Source organism: Bombyx mandarina, chromosome 22 (genome assembly GCF_030267445.1).
Source record: "Bombyx mandarina strain Sakado chromosome 22, ASM3026744v2".
Classification (NCBI taxonomy): Eukaryota; Metazoa; Arthropoda; class Insecta; order Lepidoptera; family Bombycidae; genus Bombyx; species Bombyx mandarina.
Window position 1 is genome coordinate 9,642,155 of NC_143228.1, and position 21,447 is coordinate 9,663,601.

The following is a 21,447-nucleotide window of genomic DNA, read 5'->3' on the forward strand; positions in this document are numbered from 1 at the left end:
GTGATGTGATCACGCTGGCGTCCAGATCCTACAGACAAGTACCAATATTTTTTTAATAAACATGTCCCTAAGGTTTTAGATAGTGAAAGAGTAATATTGTGTAGTAAAAATTGAACCTGAACAAAATATTAATTTGCGCAATAGCTGGAAACTATAATGTGGGTGTTTTGTAGACTCAAACGTTCGTGTTTGCTGTTAAGCAGTTATACTTCTTCTTTGAAGTGTGTCACAATTCTTATACAATATAATTAAGGCTTCATCCTCGTCTCTCGTCCTCAAAACTACATCTTAATAACTCATAAATAATTAAGCGTAATCGTAATTAAGGGCCGGAAAACAAAAAATGGGCCGGAAAACAAATTAAACATCTTAGATTTTTTTGTACTTTGATTTGTTTTGATTAGTGTTTTGTAAGATGTCTAAGATGCCTAAGCGTCACTCGGTAGAGCAGGAATTTGACACCTTGACCATGACATGGGAGGAGGTAGTATAGACTGCCCAAGACAGACGCAGATGGAAGAATTTGATTCGCGCCCAATAACCCAGTAGAAATTAGTGGTAAGAAAGAAGAAGAAGACGATAATGTACCACGCCTTCCTACAGAAAAAAAAGATGTGTGGTGTCATGAGACCCGGATAGGAACAAAGTTCGTTATTATAAAAATATTAATTTTAAGTTCTATTCGAGGTATATAGAAAACAATTATTCGGGTATACATTTTTTATTATGATTCTTTTATTGATAAAAATAAAAATAATCGTAAGAGTCAACCACTCCGCAGTACAATGGAGCAGCCTCTCCCTGGAGGAACCACCTGCATGATTACGGCATCCCTTACGCCAAATAAGTATGATTTAGCAAGAGAAATACGACAACGTCTATCAACTGTGTGTAATTCAGGAATTGTTGAATTTACGTGCAGCGACATCTGTTGATAACAAACTAAATAGAAAAAATCTTACGTTACGGACGTTTTTTCCCGGGTACCCCCTCCGCATCGTCCCATAAGGAACTTCGTTCCAAAAATCGAAACTGCAATAATACAAAATACAAAAGAACAATTGTCCCGTCCATCAAATCGAAGCGTATGAATACATTGTTCACGATTCGCTTGACTTACATAATTTATAGTACGCGCGTTAATGTATCAGATATCCGACGTTCACAATTTCTGGTTGCGTTTGATATTTATACCTTTCTAACTATCGTTATAATTGCCTTCAACTTCCTCGGTATCCAATTCCGTAGATATTTATCCTGTTGATGATATATAACGTATTATTATTACTCCTGTCATCGAGCGTTCGAATGCCCCGAATTCGGAATTGGTCGGAATCTCAGTCACGTAGCGGTATGTAGGATAAATCATAATTACTATGGAATAGGTACAACTGCGGTTGCCTTAACGTGGATTTGTTTAGTCAATGTAATATGTTATCTAATAATGTTATTTTTAGAACTGAAATTCCTTTAACTTAATATAAATTGCATTATTACAGAAATATGTAAAGCTACTGTAGCTAAGTCGTATTATTTGCGTATGACTTTAGATTCACGTTATGTGTTTAAGTGATATAATATAAAATACGGTTTTTCTTTTTGAGATAGGTAGATAGATGTGCTAATACCTTATAGGGATTATTAATATATGTAGTCGGTATTTTACAGTACGTTAAGTTGGCAATCACCTTGAGACTCTTCGAACATCTTAATTTTTTTATTTCTGTAAAAAATTCTTAATGTGTAATTTGGCTCAGAGTACGCAGTAATTATTAAAAGGTTCTTAAGCTAACATTAAAAATCATTAAATGTTTTTCTCGAAGTTAAGCATCTAAAAAATTATTATGAACATAAATTAATGTTTTTAGTTTATATTGCAAGTGCTTGTTTCTTCGTCAACTCTAATTTTATAGTTTTAAATTTAAGCGCGCCGTTCTTGATGGTATGTATGCTTTATGTACGAATATAATTTAAAAAAAAAACATTTAAAGTATGTTTAATCTTGCTTTTAGTATTTTTTTAATATAATTTTCTATATTTCGACTACGTTGAAATTCATCGTGATATTATGAAATTATAAAATTAGATTAGTTTTTTTTTTTTACATTTACATTTAAGTAGGTAATAAACCAAAGGTCGACTATTTATAGTAAATTTAAAGATAATCGTTTAGTTCAATGTTCACACAGTTCAACGTTGACAACAATAAAATTTTAATTACGATACCATATTATTTTACAATACATCCATTTTTCTAAGAGAATACTTACCTTAATTAGGATTCACAAACGACTTCCACGATGACGGGATACGAGAATACAAAAATCGGTCTAGTGCGAGCAAAACTAGCGCGCTGAGGATGCAACTTCCGAGTACAAGTTTAAGCTCTTCGTACTGAAGGCTCGCGGACTTCCAGAACTAATACTATTCATGTATTTTGCGTATGTCACAAATATAAACATATGTATATGCATCACACAAAAATACATAAGACTTAAGGAATTTAAATAATGCATAAGCTAGACGTATATTCTGTGTTCCCTTTGCCCGTTGGACAAACAGAAGTTAAAACAATTTATAGAGGAAGAACAACAGGAAGAACTAAATACAAAAAAATACAAAATAAGATTACTTAGATTCAGTATTTTCTGCAGTTTCCGCAACAACCCTCGGACACATCCCACTGAGATTCTCGCCAGATCTTCTCAGTGGGTCGCGTTTCCGATCCGGTGGTAGATTCTGCGAAGCACGGCTCTTCCTAGGGTTCGTATTAGCAACGTCGTCAGGTTTGAGCCCCGTGAGCTCACCTACTAGTTAAGGCTACGCTGACGCCTCTCAAGGCTCTCAGCTTAGGTAGGAATAAAAAAAAAAGTTTCCGCAAGTCGTAGACTTTTTAGATTTGATTGAAGTTTGGCTGTATTTAGTATAAACTAATCTCGACGAATAAAACCTTAGCTGTTCGCAACCTCGGAAACATTTATAACATATTCGAAAATTCTGAAGTATTAAAATGAAAATAATAAACGTGAGATTAAACCGTAAAAGTATTTATAATTAAGATTACAATTTAACGCCGGAGAAATTGCGATTTTTATTTGTAATAATCAGTTTTAATTAAAAGCAAAAATTACTGCGATCATAAACGATTTAGGCATTCTCTTTTCGCATTTCAGAAAGATAAACTTAACTTTGGAGACGATCTTTATTTATTTTGGATACATTTTCAACGTAACGCTTCCTTTCATGTCTACAAACGTAACATGTCTTCTTTTGTATTTCCAAAATACAAAAATACAATGTCGTTACTATTTTCAAATGCTTGTCTTTAATTCTGGTACGAGGCCTTGTGTCTTGATAAATTTCATGATTCTAGATTAACTGGAAGTTGATAGTATTTGTGAGTGATCATATATGGGAATATTTTGATTACCTTTACTGAAAAACTGAAGTTTTTATGAATACCTTCCACTGTCCTGAATTCCTTTCCACTTCCTTCAGTAATAAACTATTTCAAATGTTGCATAGACAGAAAGACAACAAAGTTTCTTAGTGGTCACTCTTTTCCTTGTAAGTCGAATGTTTTTTTAAAACCTCGTAAATATTAGACTGGTGCTTATGCTCACTTTTCAACACTATCCTTCTTCTGATTTAGTCACAAGACAACTATCAGACAGACTATTATTATAATGTAAGATCCTCTGTCCCAAAACTGCTTGGAACAGCAGCCCAATAAATCTCCGATATTACTTTTTGTAACAGTCATTTAGCACCTTTTTATGTACTTGATTTCTAGTGTCTATTCGGGTGGATATTTGTGAATGTGAAAATCGAAAACGATACTTTAATTACAAAAACAAAGTCGGCCATCTTATTGTTTTGGCATTCTTATACTATCAACTTACTTATGACGTCATGAGTACGAACATAGGTTTTACTAGCGACCCGCCCTCGCTTCGCTTCGGAAACATTAAAACACACATGAAACCAAAAAATAAAATAAATAAAAAATTTAAAAAAAGTAGCCTATGTTCATCAGGGACAATGTCGGCTTCTAATGGAAAAAGAATTTTTCAAATCGGTCCAGTAGTTTCGGAGCCTATTCGAAACAAACAAACAAACAAATCTTTCCTCTTTATAATATTATATATAGGTTTTATTTATTAATATTGTTTTTCAGAATCCATGATAGATTTAAACACGCCCTAAAATCAAGCTGGGATCTCTTAACTAGTAATTGCAAAAATATCTCTTAACAGCAAGTTGATACACTAGTAAATTCGTATTCATCAAATAACCCTGGCCGTGTTTTTATATTACCCACTGTCGTCGGACATTAATCTAAGTTAAAAGTTAATTTTATCAATTCGGATAATTCCTCAGGCTTTAATCAGACTAAGTTGGGTGTAATTAATGTTCGCTAAGGCCGCGCAATCTAGGAGAGCTTCGATTTCGGAAAACGGAGCCAGGGGCGCTTGCGAGCGGCCAATAGAGTTGCAGGATATATATTTACTATAGAATGCGTAAACTATATAAAGTGTATCATACATAAAGCAATAACATATTATCACGTTTTTTGAACGAAGTTCCTTATGGGACGATGCGGAGTGGTACCCTAACCGAGAAAAAAACGTCCTTAACATAAGATTTTTATTAATAATGGACACAGTGTACGACTTAACTTTGTAATAACGTACAAAAAATAACATATTTTTTTATCATCCATTGACCACGATCTCAGAGCGTTCGTTTGCGCAATACACTAACTCTTATGCAAACAACCGTGAATGAAGTGTACCACCACACCTCCGATTACTCTCTTTAGACAACCCATACCCTGGGCTAGGAAGGTCAAGTACCTGGGTGTTACCCTGGATGCATCGATGACATTCCGCCCGCATATAAAATCAGTCCGTGACCGTGCCGCGTTTATTCTCGGTAGACTCTACCCCATGATCTGTAAGCGGAGTAAAATGTCCCTTCGGAACAAGGTGACACTTTACAAAACTTGCATAAGGCCCGTCATGACTTACGCGAGTGTGGTGTTCGCTCACGCGGCCCGCACACACATAGACACCCTTCAATCCCTACAATCCCGCTTTTGTAGGTTAGCTGTCGGGGCTCCGTGGTTCGTGAGGAACGTTGACCTACACGACGACCTGGGCCTCGAATCAATTCGGAAATACATGAAGTCAGCGTCGGAACGATACTTCGATAAGGCTATGCGTCATGATAATCGCCTTATCGTTGCCGCCGCTGACTACTCCCCGAATCCTGATCATGCAGGAGCCAGTCACCGTCGACGCCCTAGACACGTCCTTACGGATCCATCAGATCCAATAACCGTTGCATTAGATGCCTTCAGCTCTAATACTAGGGGCAGGCTTAGGGACCCCGGTAACCGTACTCGTCGAACTCGACAAAGAGGTCGACGTGCAAACTAACCCATGCATCAGCCCGCTGAGTTTCTCGCCGGATCTTCTCAGCGGGTCGCGATTCCGATCCGGTAGTAGATTCATTCGCGAAACAATTGCTCTTGAGTTGTTAGGTCTCCTTCGGAGGCGCTCGGGCGGTTGTTAGCAAATCCCGCCCCTCTTGGCTGAGCCTTTGCTCGCCCACCTGTCCTGGTGAAACTGGAAAGGCCTTCGGGCCACCAGTAAAGTTTCAATCATAAAAAAAAAAAAAAAAAAAAAAAAAAGAAGTGTACCACAATAAGTTCGTACGTTACCGACTGACCGTGGGTTGTTGCGAAACCTCCACTTTATTTTCTTTATACCTCGAATAGAACATAAAATTAATCTTTTTATAATAAGGAACTTCGTTCCTATCCGGTATCCCACGACACCACACATCTTTTTTAATTTTTGAAAGACGGCCTAAAGGATAAGTTCGTTGTACTCATATCGATACTATCATGTTCGAATCTCGTAAGTACCACCTTCTAGTGTAATACGTCCTTTATATACAACTTTCACCTTGAAGAGATAGCTGCGTGTAATAAACATCAACATAGTAAAAGGCATAATTTAATTAAAGTCTCAAAGCAATAAATAAATAAAAGTAATTACATGTAGGTACCACCATCTGCCACGAAGCAGTAATGTGTTCGGCTTTCAAATAGGCGTTATTCTATAACTACTTAGACTTTAATCTCAAAGTGGGGGCGTCATGTTGTGATGTCTACGAACTCTTGTAGCCACTAAGCATAAGGTAGACCGTAAGCTCGTTCACCCGTCTCCAATAATAAATAACAGTTACAGCACTCAAATATGTATTAAAACTCAAATCTTATTATTAAACACAATAAATTGTCCAAATTTTTATTAGAGCTTATCTTATTGATTGGTGAAAACCAATCGATCAATTATTTATTTTTTGGAACGAAGTTCATTATGGGACGATTCGGAGCGGTACCCCAACCGAGAAAAAACGTCCGTAACGTAAGATTTTTTTATTTATGTATAGTATTAGTATGATGGCTATACAATGTCTAATGTATAGACTACGTGATGACGGCTATTATTATTATTCATATAAATAGCTGTTTCTTTGTATATTATTATCATATATTTTTATAAATTATTGTGAATAAAATAAAGTTGATAACTTTGTGAAGTAGTTTTTTATTTTTTTTATCAATAAAAACATCATAATAAAAAATGTATACCCGAATGATTATTTTCTTTATACCTCGAATAGAACTTAAAATTAATATTTTTATAATAAGGTACTTCGTTCCTGTCCGATGTCCCACGACACCACACATCTTTTTTTGTACATTTCACAGATTATTTGATAAATTTTGTTTGAAATATCTGGCTTCAATACTCGGAATATAGAGCGACGAAGTCGTGTTACGCCGAGCACTATGTTCAGCAGCTATGTTCGCCGTTCGAGGTGTTTGCGCGTTGGGGAAGAGCGGGAGAGCGGAGATTTCGCTCCATCCTCCGCCAGTGCCATGGGGGCGGCCGCCTGTACGAAACGTCTCACACGTAACGCGAGAACCCTCCCTTATTAAAATTTACGTCATTCGCCTGTCAGAGCTCAGCCAAACAAACACGCTGTCAACTCGTGTGACCGGATTCGTTTTCGGCGGGATGTTCGAATAAATTATTAGAAAACTAGTACGGGTTCTTCGAGTGTTAATTTCCTCTTTGTATTTCGTGTTTTAAAGTGAATATAGAGCTGCTATATTGATTAAAAAACAGTGACATTTATACACAAATCTTAAAGAGTATTGGAACAAAGGAAAATACATTTTCTTTGAAGAAAATTTCACTTTGGTAAGTTTTCAAGTATTCGTAGTGAGATTTGAGTACATTTTTGAAAATAACAAAATCATAAATGAAACGTAACATTAATGATAGCTCCAGAGAAATCATGTCTTCTTGAATACTTCTCAAATACTCCGCAAGTCTATAAAAATTACATTACTAGATGAAATTATGTATCTCATATCAGACACCAGACTCCTTGAAGGTAAACAAAGACTGATTTAGGGTTTATTTTTAAAGTGCTTGTTTTATTCATTTTAAAATCTGCTTCTTCCCACTAAAATCTCTCCACTAAAGTCTTTATCCCACTAAAATCTATTTCTTCATGTCTTAATCCCATTATCATGTGGGGTCGGCGCAGCATATCCTCTAGTCAAGCTGCATAGGGATTTGGCATGAGTTTTACGACCAGACGCCAGCCTGACCTCAACCTGCCTTGGGTTATATCTCCAATAGATAAATCCATTGCAACGTGCCATAGACAGGGACTTTTCTGTTCCTTCTTTTTATATTTCTTTTACTTCATATGGTTTTAGTTTTATGATTTTTTTTTTATTATTATAAACATTTACACTAAAATTTAGATTTTCTTGTAACAGAAATATAAAAATATCACGTTTTATTGTTTTTCTGTATTGTCGTATCAAAGTAAACTAAAAAAAATATGTTTTTTTTAATATATTTTTTATTGCTTAGATGGGTGGATGAGCCCACCTGGTGTTAAGTGGTCACTGGAGCCCTTAGACATCTACAACGTAAATGCGCCCCCACCTTGAGATATAGTTCTAAGGTCTCAGTATAGTTACAACGGCTACCCCGCCCTTCAAGCCGAAACGCATTGCTGCTTCACGGTAGAAATAGGCGGGATATTGGTACCTACCCGTGCGGACTCATAAGAGGTCCTACCCCCAGTAATTATTATGCAAATTATAATTTTGCGGGTTTCATTTTTATTACACGATGTTATTCCTTCATCGTGGAAGTCAATCGTGAACATTTGTTAAGTACGTATTTCATTAGAAAAACTGGTACCTGCCCGCGGGATTCGAACACCGGTGCATCGCTAGATACGAGTACACCGGACGTCTTATCCTTTAGGCCACAAAGACTTTTAGTAAGGGATTTAGTATGTTAGTTAAAGATTTAATATTCGATTCCTAATCAATGTATTTATTTATTAACATTCTGAAGTAATTTTTCTCATTGACCGATTTGATTTTGTTATCAACACTACATTATTATACAATTCTTATAGAGATTATACTACTGGTATATTTGTTACGATGAAATTCTCAATAATATACATACTTTATTGAATATCGCGATCTTTGACAACTGTGCTCGTTCCAATAATTGGTACAATCTTTGTTTCAATCTCTCAACTCTGTAGTCGAAGGTCGACTCTTGTTATCTTAATCTTAGAAATTCAGAGATCATTGAAATTAATTGTATGTAAATAAGTCCAAGAATAATTAATAATAAGGAATGAAACGATAAATGATTTTATATGAAAGATCATTAATCACAAATTCTAAATATATTGTTTTAATTTTAGTTTATAAATTAAATAACTTTTTACTACGGTATTAATTTACTTTGATATTAAGTTTGAAAGGCTATCATATTTTTATTGTGACGTCATATTATTATTATTTACATTTTAGTCAAGTAAGCCGATGAGCCTACAGTTCACCTGATTGTATGATACTCAATTTGCTGGATACATCTATGAAAAAGAATAAAACATAGGGCTCGAGAAATATGCCAAAAATTGCAAACAGCCGTAATGGAAAGTTCCAGATATTCCAGAGCTGGATAGTAAGTACTACATATTTTGTTTTTGGTTAATTTTTAACACCCTTTAATATTAGTTTGATGTGTTTGTTTTGTAGACAACGGAATCTTTGAACGTTATTGTCATCGACTTCAATACAAACCAATTAACTAGAAAATTTGCACACGCATCAGGGACCGATAACAATACATTATTTTAAAATCTCCCTCTAAAATTCTGACTAGTATCAATAGGATTAAAAAAAAAAGATGAAATAAGTTGTGAATTCCGTTTGCTATAGTGTATAAACTACTTAGGTCGAGTCTTAAGTAACTTCCGTTTTTTTATAACTCTCATAAAATAATGAAACTAAATTAATTTATTATAATAACTATAGTCTTCTCCCATCTTCCTTTCAGTTTACCAATTCCTTCCTTGTAAAATGTGGTTAGTTTGGACTGGAAGAAGTTTTTTACAGCCTGCCTAACTTGCTCTTCAGAAGTGAAGATTTTTCCATTCAAACCGTTTTATAAAGAATCGAAAAGTTTGTATTCTATTGGGGCAAGATCCGGCGAGTAGGCTGATAAAACAGAGACCCTTGCTGTATGTGATCGCGAATTGTCGTGTAAAAGTTTATGCGATTACGATTGAGCGTAGGACTTAAATTGAGTTTCTCTTGTCCTCTTTGCAAATAATCGACATATTTCTTTGCGTGGATGGGTGTGAGAACTCATGGCCAACCTGTTATAGGGCGGTTACCGGAACCAGTAGGCATAACCACGTGACTGCTACTAGCAATGACAATCCTTCAGACATGAAGTTGAATCCTCAATTGTATTATTTAACGAATGTTCAAACCTTCAAACCAAAATGTATGACTAATTTACTACTGAAATAGAGAAAGTCGTGATACCTATCCGCGCGGTCTTACAACACGCCCCACTGACAGTGACAGTAGCACAAATGTTTCTTGGAAATACAATGCTGTTGAATTCCAAATTAGCACGGTATGGACATGTGATGCGTAGAGAGGAGAGGCATATGACTAGGAGATGTATGGAAATTGTAGCGCAAAGTAGAGGGGGAAGAGGTCGACCGAAGAAGACATGGATTAAGTGTGTGAATGATGATGGCTGATAGAAGAGAATGGAATAGAAAAATTCGCTGTGCCGACCCCTTTGTAACTATACTGAGCCGGCCGTTATAACTATACTCAGACCTTAGAATTTATACCTCAGGGTGGGTGGCGCATTTGCGTTGTGGATGTCTATGGGCTCCAGTAACCACTTAACACCAGGTGGGCTGTGAGCTCGTCCACCCATCTAAGCAATAAAAAAACTTATTTGAATAAGGAGACAAAGAAGAGAAGTTGTACTAATTACAAATTATGGGGCCAAACTCTGTGCTAATGGCTGATACCTCGATCATGAAAACCACTTTACGCCTTAAAAATATATTGCGTACATGGGGTCAGAAGCTTAGGACCCACGAGGAAATAGAAAAACGTACTCCCGTACTACAATGCTAAAATTTATACCTTTTTCAGACTTAAAGTCGCATGCAAGTGTGTTAAGACATTTGTTTCGTTATTCAGCAATATACGAGATATTTTATAAAAAATGATACATAAACGAACTAATAGACAATACAATTCTAAGGGGTCCCTAAACGTTCGGAAATGATGCTCCGGAAAAATCGTTGATACAGTCTTCATGTATAATAAAAAAGGTACTCGTTGAAAGGCATAGTGCCATTTCATAACATCCCAACGGGAATATCTGGGCTAAAGTAATCATAGAGTCCATTTTACTTTTTGGTTCGTTTTCGTTAAGTTAGTGTTGAAGGATGCGCACGAAATGTGTTTTAAATAACTTAATTAAGGTGCTTCAAGCTTCTCTTGAAATGATAAAACGAGAGATTTAAAAGTCAAGTAAAGCAAGATATAGTGGTTGATTAACATTGAAGTGAAGATTTTTAGCTCATTTTAATCTTAACTTTGTTGGTTCGCTTTTATTTAATGCATGCCGAGATTGTTTGTTTTTAGAGAGAGAGAATAAAAACGTTTCAATTTAAAAAAAAATAGCTTTTTCTGTAAATTGTGTTAGTTGTCGATATAGAAGTAAACAAAGAACATTTAATTACTATAAAGATAGTATAAAATCTATTTATCGATGAATTTAATAATTACCTGTGTGCAGCAAATAATATAAAAATAAACGGAAGGTGTCATTAATTTTATAATCATATAAGTCAAATAAAATCTAATGCATAGAAAAGTAATTTTTAGTTGAAATTTTTTGATATTCTGACTTTTAAGCCTATTCCGTGTTGTGTGAATTTAATTTTTCGGTAAATTGAAAAGAAATAGAATCTATATATTAATATGTGAAGTAAAAACTTTGTACTCCTTTTTACGAAAATTGCGCGGACGGAGGAGCATGAAATTTTCCACACTTATTGAGAATATAGAAAAGGAGTGCAGAATGCTAATATTTTTTGTAAATTATGCATAAAAGACACATTAAATAAATAAAAAAAACATTACACATCTACCATGCATTTGACACAGCACACATATATAAATACCTACCCTTCGTTTATTGTCCAACTTTTGTTATTGTTTAAAGTTTGTAGTCAACTTAAGAATAGGTGAATATTGTTTGTCTATTATTATTTGTCTATAGTGTAGTCTTGGCGAAATCTGTGATTATAGAAGTATAATAGTCTTTGAAAATAGAACCATAATAATGTTCAAATTTATAATTTCAGTTAATTATAGTCGAATTTTCACTACTGGGGGACCACTAGTAATATTAAAAACTTCATACTATTATAGACAGGGCGCTCAAATGTATCATATTTAAAATAAAATTCGTACTCGAATTGTGTTAAATCGATAACAAAATTGCATGAAACCCATACGACTTTTTGTGGTCAGCCATTTCATGTAATTGCTCATAACCAAATAACGAATTCATTCTGTTTCGTGTTAAGTATTTTACGTGACTAAATTAAGTATGGTTTTTAAATGTACTTAATTTACTTTCCTAAAAAGTATATTGTATGTTCTAGACCAAATGAAAGGTTAAATATTGAAAGTATTATGAGTGGGTGATTATCATGCACCATGAGATATTTGACAGATGCCTGAATCTCGCTTACGACATTTTCAACATAAGCTTTCATATAAATAAGCTCTGAACAACAATATTTGGACCGTCGGTCTACAGAGAAATATCACCCGCTCGGTGGAAGATCTTTCCTTTGTCGTTTACTCCCAAAGGATGCTGATACCACGGGCTACTTGACTACCCAAGGAACATGTAAGATATTATTAGTAACTATGTCATGGGCTTGTCGACATGAATTAAGCTCATCGATAGTATTGGTAATATGATCCTAAGCGAAAGTTTGAAAATGTAACTATATGAATATACAACTGACAAATAAAAGTCTGCCGTATAAAAATATTTGGCTGCACGCAAAACTAAAGAAGAATTTCAATATTTTATGGAATTTCACCAATACAGCTAAATGTATGTCAAGGTGTTTTTGACTAGAACATAAAGCACACGCCGGAAAATCAGTCGTTTTGTCGAGCAAAGCCTTAGAATACTTTGGCAACGTTATCCACGTTCGTTCTGAATCGTCGCGGTTAAATTCACTATCATTTGTAACCAATCACAGTAAGATCGATAGTGCTATGCACGTAGCTCACTACACGATTTATGGCTAAATGGTCACCACTATTTGACGTCGAGAGCTATGTGGTTAGTGCGAAACTTGAATTGATATTATCGGTATATTTCGTTTCATGCATCAATATGTGTGCCTTTTAGAGTTTCTATAAAGAAAATGTATTTCTAGATTATTATTTTTAATCTTCATTTATTTTACTTGAATGAAAGATGAATTATTGTGTGAGATTTTGTCAAGGGTATTATTAAGTTATCTACGATAATGTTTGTAGGATCAAATCGATAACGTTGGTGTTTTCTATACTAATATTATAAAGAGGAAAGATTTGTTTGTTTGTTTGTTTGTTTCGAAAAGGCTCCGAAACTACTGGACCGATTTGAAAAATTATTTTTCCATTAGAAGCCGACATTGTCCCTGATGAACATAGGCTACTTATTTTTTTTTTTTTTTATTTTTTTTTTTTTGGTTTCATGTGTGTTTTAATGTTTCCGAAGCGAAGCGAGGGCGGGTCGCTAGTTGAACTATAAATAGTAACAAACGTTATGAGCTCAGTAAGCTGTGAAACCTCTAGCTTGTCATTAATACGCGTTAAAATAGAATTACAAAATTATACGTACGACTTTTATGTTGAAACATAATTAATATAATGTCAATGAACGAAACAAGAGGCAAAACAACAATGAATTCAGTTTTTTTAAACGTCGAAATACCTTCCAATTTTCTACAACGCGATATGAGGCTTTTTATTGTGATTGTGTAAAATACTTTAACTATCTGTGAAATAATTAAACGTACGAGTAAGTGAACAATAAATTTTCTGAATACAAAATTTCAATTACATTAATAAGTCATTCAAAACTGTTGGAGCGTGTTAATAAATACCCACTATTTGTATTCAATACTAAATAAAATTTAAAGTCAAAACCCGTGATATTAAATTAGTTTCAGTTGAAAAACAATTGGAAGTTGGGTTATATCTTTCAAAAGCACATTTTTTCATTGCCTTATTAGGTATTCATTTTATTACTTTGCTTTGTCAAGGCATACTTAGTGTAGTGATATCATGATTGTTTTTCATAATAAATATCATTATATTTGAGATGGCCTTTCACAGCGAAAGATTAAAAATATATAAGCAAAAAAAAAGTGCAGTATAAAAACCCAAAAACATGACTCGAATTCAACAAAATTCTTCAAATAAAATTCAATAGTGTAATAATTTTTAATATCGTAATTTTAGAGAATGCACGACATCACAGCAATACAATTTCTACCCTAATAACACTCCCAATACATTGTTGGACTACCAACAAAGGTCGTAAATCAAAAATCTTGGTATACTGTGCCCATTAATCCCTCATTGCAGTGACCGAACCATTTTCCTCCGCCCCGAACATTTTAAACACGGCTCACGGCAGTTATTCGACCGAATGACTTCACATAATAGATCCAGTTCGTGACTCTATTTGAAATCTAACGATGGGGCCTGCACGTAATACCAGCCAATTTTTCGATATGTGTAAACACTGTGTTGCAACTATATCGAAACACATAAACGAAGGCAGATAATTAATAATACTGCTTACATAACACTAAAATCGTCGTCCTTACGGATCCATCAGATTCAATAACCTTTGCATTAGACGCCTTCAGCTCTAATACTAGGAGCAGGCTTAGGGACCCCGGTAACCGTACTCATCGAACTCGACAAAGAGTTTGACGTGCAACCTAGCCCATGAATCAGCTCGTTGAGTTTCTCGCCGGATCTTCTCAGCGGGTCGCGATTCCGATCCGGTAGTAGATTCATTCGCGAAGCAGCCGCTCTTGAGCTGTTAGGTCCCTCCTTCGGAGGCGCTCGGGTAGCTGTTAGCAAATACCACCCCTTCTGGCTGAGCCTTTGCTCGCCCACCTATCCTGGTGAAACTGGAAAGGCCTCCGGGCCACAAGTAATCCCTCAATCATAAAAAAAAAAAACTAAAGTGATCGAAGGATAATAATATCTCTAATGTTTTTTGGCATGCAGTGCAACACAAAAATTACCTGATGTGTAGCATAACTGATACTTAGTATCGTTGTGGCCTAAAAGATAGGGCATTCGATACTCATATCAATCGATGTCGGGGATCAAATCAAAAAAGTTTCTGTTTGAAGAGCAGAACAACTGGATACTAAACAGTTGACTTCGTGCGATGTCTATGCGCTCCAGTAATCACTCAACAAAGATTACAATAGTAATTAAACGCAATTTCAATACATGAAAACACAAATCGAAATTAACGAACCGATCTTGCACATATTTTTTTTATTAAACAATCATGAACTGGTGCTAGGACCTCTTGGGAGTCCGCACGGGTAGGTACCACCACCCCGCCTATTTCCGCCGTAAAGCAGTAATGCGTTTCGGTTCGAAAGGTGGGGTAGCCGTTGTAACTATATTGTGACCTTAGAACTTATATCTCAAGATGGGTGGCGCATTTACGTTGTAGATGTCTATGGGCTCCAGTAACCACTTAACATCAGGTGGGCTGTGAGCTCGTCCATCCACCTAAGCAATAAAAAAATAAAAACATGAAATTTTTTTAGAATATTGAAGCGCTGTTTGTACTAGGCTTTTAGCCACTGGCAGTTTAATATTAGTTTAGTTTAATATTCAAAACAGATCAGATGTGAAACAGTTCACGGAAGATAAACAATGGCGAGATTTTATTACTTGCATTGGTCAGATCAATTTTACAAAACACACTGAATGAAAATAATCAAAACACTCATTTACATATTATAAACAAAAAATAATCTGGCCTGTATAAACGTCATGTGATATGTCGTAGGCGTCATACGATGTGGAGCTGCGTTTAGTCGTGTGCGAGTATTTGCCTACTCGCTTATTATATTACTCCCTTTTTTTTCCTACCTATGCTGATAGCCTTTTGAGGCTATGCCAGCGTGACCGAGCAAATAGGTGAGCTCACGGGACTCTAACCTAAGGACGTTGCTAACACTAGCCCTAGCAAGAGCAGTGCTTCGCAGAATCTACCACCGAATCGGAAAAGCGACCCACTGAGAAAATCCGGCGAGAAGCTCAGTGGGCTGTGTCTGTGGGTTAATTTACACGCCGAACTCTTTATCGCAAACGACGGGTTCGACGAAAACGGTGACCGGTGCATAAGCTACCTAAAATCACCTTTAGTGGATCGGGAGGATCCGAAATGACGTGTTTAGGGCGACGTCGACTGTTTACCATTCGGTTCGCAGAATCAGGTATGAACTACTCCCCCATTGAGACCGTAGCTATGGGAGATAGTAATCGGGGAACCTGATTGTGCGTCCGTTGCGCCTAGGTTTGACCGTGATATCAGTAGGCAGTTAAGACAACTAGGGTGTTAATCTTGTTGAGAGGTGCTGAGGTTAGGTTGCAAGTGCCGGTGCTGCTGGAAGTCTGCGGTGAATCGAAAGGTTGTATGCTGCATCAGTACCGTAATGTCAGTCGTACAGTCCATGTAATGCAGAGCTGTCGCGCCGGAGACGTGTGACCCCAAGAGTTGATGAGTACTTGCCTACTCGATACAATAGAATTTAATTTCGAAACCTCGTTCGAGTATTTTCGGGTATTGGAAAGGGCGAATGAAATTGAATGATTAAACGTACCGACTGTGTCAATATGATAAGACCAGTGAAAGGATCTTCTGTGAATAAATGCAAAATGGATATTGTCCAAAAAGCGTCGGCGCGATTGGCTAGTAAATTATTTTCGCGATGAAGCAATCAAGTTATAATAAAAATGGGGACCCGCACAAAATAGTTATTTAATTGCTGGCGGGGAGTATTGAGAGCTGTTCTTCAGTGCTTTTGATAAGTTGATTTGACCTTTATTTTTGGATAGGGGGCTGAGTCTCACACTTGGTGTCCGCGCCTAGGGGGCGCACAGGGTATGTGGAACTTGTCGGTCTGCAGATGTTGGGACCAACCCACGGGTACAAAGATGCTATGTTAATTTGACCTAACGCTTCGACATTCACATTAACATTGTCACGTCTATTGGCGTTCAATAACCACTTAATATCAAGCGGTAGATGGTGTGACCAACGAATGCTATTTAAAAAAAAAGTAACGCCGATCTAGATGAAATTGTATAAATAAAATTGTTTTTTTATTAAGATACTTTTACATTAGATATCATTATGACTTTACTCAGTAACAATAGTTAAATTGAGCTGTAGACGAAAAATATATCCCGCTAACCTTTCTAATCTAATGTAGTCTAGCTCTGTGGCCAGTTGTGTTAGATGTCAGCTGCGACTCATCTCGTTCTTGTCTCGGCGATCCTTTACGTTTCCCAGCTGTTGCAAGACCCGAAAGTCTTTTGAACGTGCGCAAGAACGGTTTGAAATTCGAAAGCACTAATAATAACATTTAACATTAACGACAACCAAAATCATTAATGGCGTGTAATGGGGGTCTGTAAGTTGTATGTTATGATGCAACATCGCAGTTTGGGTTGCTGTTAAACTTAATTTTATTGTTGTTATATTAGTAGCATACTTATATGTACCGCAAAACAGTTATGTGTTCGATTTTGAAGTGCTTCAGACAGTTATATGTACTACGCTATTGAAACTGATACCTCATATCTCGAGGTGCATAGCCTCATTCACGTTGTGATGTCTATTAAATACGCGAGTAACGATCAGTCCAAAAAGCAGACAATTTTACACTTTTAATACATTTTGTTTGTAAATAGTGATCTTTGCAAATGAATTTATATTTGTTTTTTCGCTGATTGTTTTATTCAACATTAAAATAGTTAGAATATTTCTATTAAACATTGCAAGAATTTTTAAGCACTGTACCTGCAAAGAATAGAACTAAAGTATTCAGCATCCTTTGTGAAATATTTATTCACAGTGAAATACAAAAATGTAACTTGAAAGCAACAACAAAATCCATAAGAAAAAGTTGAATTGCGGCCGCGAAACTTGTTCCGTGGGTGTATCTAACTTCTTTTTCCTATCTTTGTATAAAGGTAGCGGTTAAGCTCCATATATTAAAGTTTAAATACCGTATAATCACCTTCGCTTTATGACAAACATATTTGAAGTAAGCAACGATTTTCGCGAAGAAAATCTTAATAAATATTTCATCAAAGTTATTACCGAAATCCTTTGATCCTTTATGTATGTAAATATACTGAGCCAAACTCGGAATGGTATCTTCATTTTATTGGAAATATTCGATGCGAACTTGTTAATAAGAAGATACTTACACCGGAGTCGACTTATCAAAAACTCTTTTTCAGTGATACTAAATTCATTTTATATAATAGTTTGATTCAAGTTACTTTTTTTTTACCATAAATAAGGTGACGCGAAACACAGATTGAACATTCTAAATAACAGCTTATGAGTATATGTATAGTGTGTGTGTAGTGTGTTCTAAGTGAATTTACTATATTAATAGAGTTTTTTATTGTTTCAGATAACTCAACTAAAATAAAGTGACGTTTTTTTTAGAACTAAAAGTGAATGTTTCCAAATTATTGTGGAAACGGTGAAGAGAGATTTCTGAAAAACGAAAGTGTGAGAAACGTGTAAATAAAAGTCGGTGGGATTATATCAGTTGCCATGGAGGTTATTCCACCGTGCAGAAGCCGCATCTTCGTGGCCTTCTTTGCGACCATCTTCTGGGGAATGGGTGAGTTCAGCCCAATATAATAATATGTTATATGTATATATATGTAAATGTTCAATGTAATTGTTATGTAATGTTATGTAAATGTTCAATAACAATGCGTATTACCGTACTGTAGGTAAACGAAAACTTGATATACCTCTAAAAGGAATGCTTGCGTATCGGGCAATATTCTAAGGAATTTCAACATGTTTCAGGCCATTGAAAACGCGTTTTATAAACTACTAGGTGACCCGGCGAACTTTGTTTCGCCTTAGAGGCATTAGGTAAATGAGCAGACTTTAGATTTTATCAAGGTCATTTTTTTTTCAGTTAACCACAGACTACATTACGTTTAGCGGTCAGTTGCGTTTTGTTATTCCATATCAGTTGCGTTTTGTTATACCACGTTTTATGTCATACCACAGGAACGTGATAAAAAGTATCCTATGTCCTTCTCCTGGTTCTAAGCTACCTCCTCACCAATTTTCAGCCAAATCAATTCAGCCGTTTTCGAGTTATAAATAGTGTAACTAACACGACTTTCTTTTATATATATAGATATTCAAACATTTCTTATTTTTGTTGAATTGCTTAATTAGGATATTTTTTTAAGTAGTCATGGACTAAAGTAGCTTGCAGAGGTGCCTGGTGTACTCGTATTAAGCGATGCGACTGTGTCGGTATTCTGCAGGCAGGATATTTTAAAAAAATAACGTACTGAACGAACTATTAATTAAATCGTGTACAAAAATCAAGCCCGCAATAAGTATCTGAAGATAGCGTTGGAACGCTACCTCGAGTTAGCGGGGTCGTACAGTAAACTCCTTGTCCGCGGCCAACCTTACCTCCGGCCCGGATAACATAGCCAACAACTACTATCGACGTCCGAAGATGTCATGAAACCTTCTGATTTTTTTTTTATTGCTTAGATGGGTGGACGAGCTCACAGCCCATCTGGTGTTAAGTGGTTACTGGACACATAGACATCTACAACGTAAATGCGCCACCCACCTTGAGATAGGTATAAGTTCTAAGGTCTCAGTATAGTTACAACGGCTGCCTCACTCTTCAAACCGAAACGCATTACTGCTTCACGGCAGAAATAGGAAGGGTGGTGGTACCTACCCGTGCGGACTCACAAGAGATCTTACCTCCAACAAAAACCATTTACTCTAAGTACAGCTGGACGCTATCAGTGCTAAACCTAGGAGCAACAAAAGATTACCTCCACCCGTCCTGCTTAGCCGACAAGGCTTATGATCAAAAAGAAATCCTTCTCATCCCACAAAGAATGTATACCTCTGTCTAGTCACTAGTGATAGGGCGTCCTAGGTGTCATCACTCCGCCTATTTCTGCCGTGAAGCAATCACGCACTTCAGCTTGAGGTGTTGAACAATCCTTTCATAATGCATTTCGGTTTGAAGGGTGGGGTAGGCATTGTACTAGAAAGCTGAAACTTTAAACTCATGTTTCAAAGTCGGTGGCGGCATTTACGTCTTTAAGAGATGGGCTTTGGTGACCACTTCACATCAGGTGGGCTGTGTGTTCGTCCAACCATATAAGAAATTTAAAAAATTAAACACTAGAAGGACTAGTGAATTTAGAAGTTTTTCGTGTAGCTCTAGCTTAAATTACAACATCAAAATCCATCATAATTGTATAAAAAGAGCAGGCCCCAACAATTTTTTTTTATCGTAATATCTGAGAAACACAAAATAAACTTTGATATTAATTTTTTACAAATTTCGCTGTTGAGGTAATTTAGGACCGAAGAAATATAAATTTATATTTGGAGACGAGGGAAACCATTGACGATGAAAAAGAAATTGATATCGTTGCGTGAAAAGGCAACCTTTCATCTTCACTTATAATGAGTGCCAATCGTAGCTTCTCTTTAAAAATGATATTCAACTTGCGAACACTTCTTGTATTTATCACGAATACATTTATTTAAAATTAAAATCTGCTAGCTATGCATTACTAAAGTGTATTTATTTACTTATTCAATATTTTTGAATAAAGCATAACAAGTGATTGTGAATCTTTTTTTTTTTTTTGCTTAGATGGGTGGACGAACTCACAGCCCACCTGGTGTTAAGTGGTTACTGGAGCCCATAGACATCTACAACGTAAACGCGCCACCCACCTTGAGATACAGGTTCTAAGGTCTCAGTATAGTTACAACGGCTGCCCCACCCTTCAAACCGAAACGCATTACTGCTTCACGGCAGAAATACGCAGGGCGGTGGTACCTATCCGCGCGGACTCACAGATGGTCCTACCACCAGTAATTTCGCAAATTATAATTTTGCGGGTTTGATTCTTATTACACGATGTTATTCCTTCACCGTGGAAGTCAATCGTGAACATTTGTTGAATACGTATTTCATTAGAAAAATTGGTACCCGCCTGGGATTCGAACACCGTTGCATCGCGTCGCTTCAACACGAATGAACGGGACGGCTTATCCTTTAGGCCACGACGATTTGTCAAATATTCTATGATTTTGTTAAGATAGGCAAACCAGGTCACGACGGACCACGCTAAGTTATTTGAGCTCATAGATATTAAGCATGATCACAGTTCCATCACGAAACATAAGTTTGAAGTCTTTTCTCAATTAATTGAGTGTCCTTTTAAATCAGAGTGTTTAATTGCTTAGCGGCAGACAAAAGCACGATGATTGTGCAACCGTATTCTCCAACTCATGCTAGTTCTATCCTAGAGGAGTATACCAAGGCAACACCGTCTATTAAGCTTTCGGATAGAGCTTGAAAAGCCCAAGCTGACAACCGCCGCTTCGATCCTCCGGGGGTGTCGTGGCGTGCAACCTCTTTGACAGGACATTAGAACTACAACGACTAGACATAGACACAGACTTAGACAGAGACTTGACAAGAATTCGAAAAGAAATGAAACGAAGGCGTACGTGACTAGCGACAGGCAGTACATTTTTTGACTTCTTAAAAGACACAAAAAGACGACAAGGAACGAACCGACCGTTCTCTTAAACATATAAAAATAGTCGACAAAAG

At 36.3% G+C, this 21,447-nt stretch overlaps 1 protein-coding gene across 1 annotated transcript in view; it reads left to right on the forward strand.

Moving 5' to 3' along the window:
• The first annotated feature begins 6,951 nt into the window (after nt 1-6,951).
• LOC114244765 (uncharacterized) overlaps nt 6,952-21,447 on the forward strand; it is a 45,237-nt gene continuing 30,741 nt past the window's right edge. The window contains exons 1-2 of the mRNA XM_089736666.1: nt 6,952-7,280; nt 18,217-18,432. Of these exons, the coding sequence (XP_089592792.1) occupies nt 18,363-18,432 (70 nt within the window). The 5' untranslated portion in view covers nt 6,952-7,280; nt 18,217-18,362. The remainder of the gene's footprint in view (nt 7,281-18,216; nt 18,433-21,447) is intronic.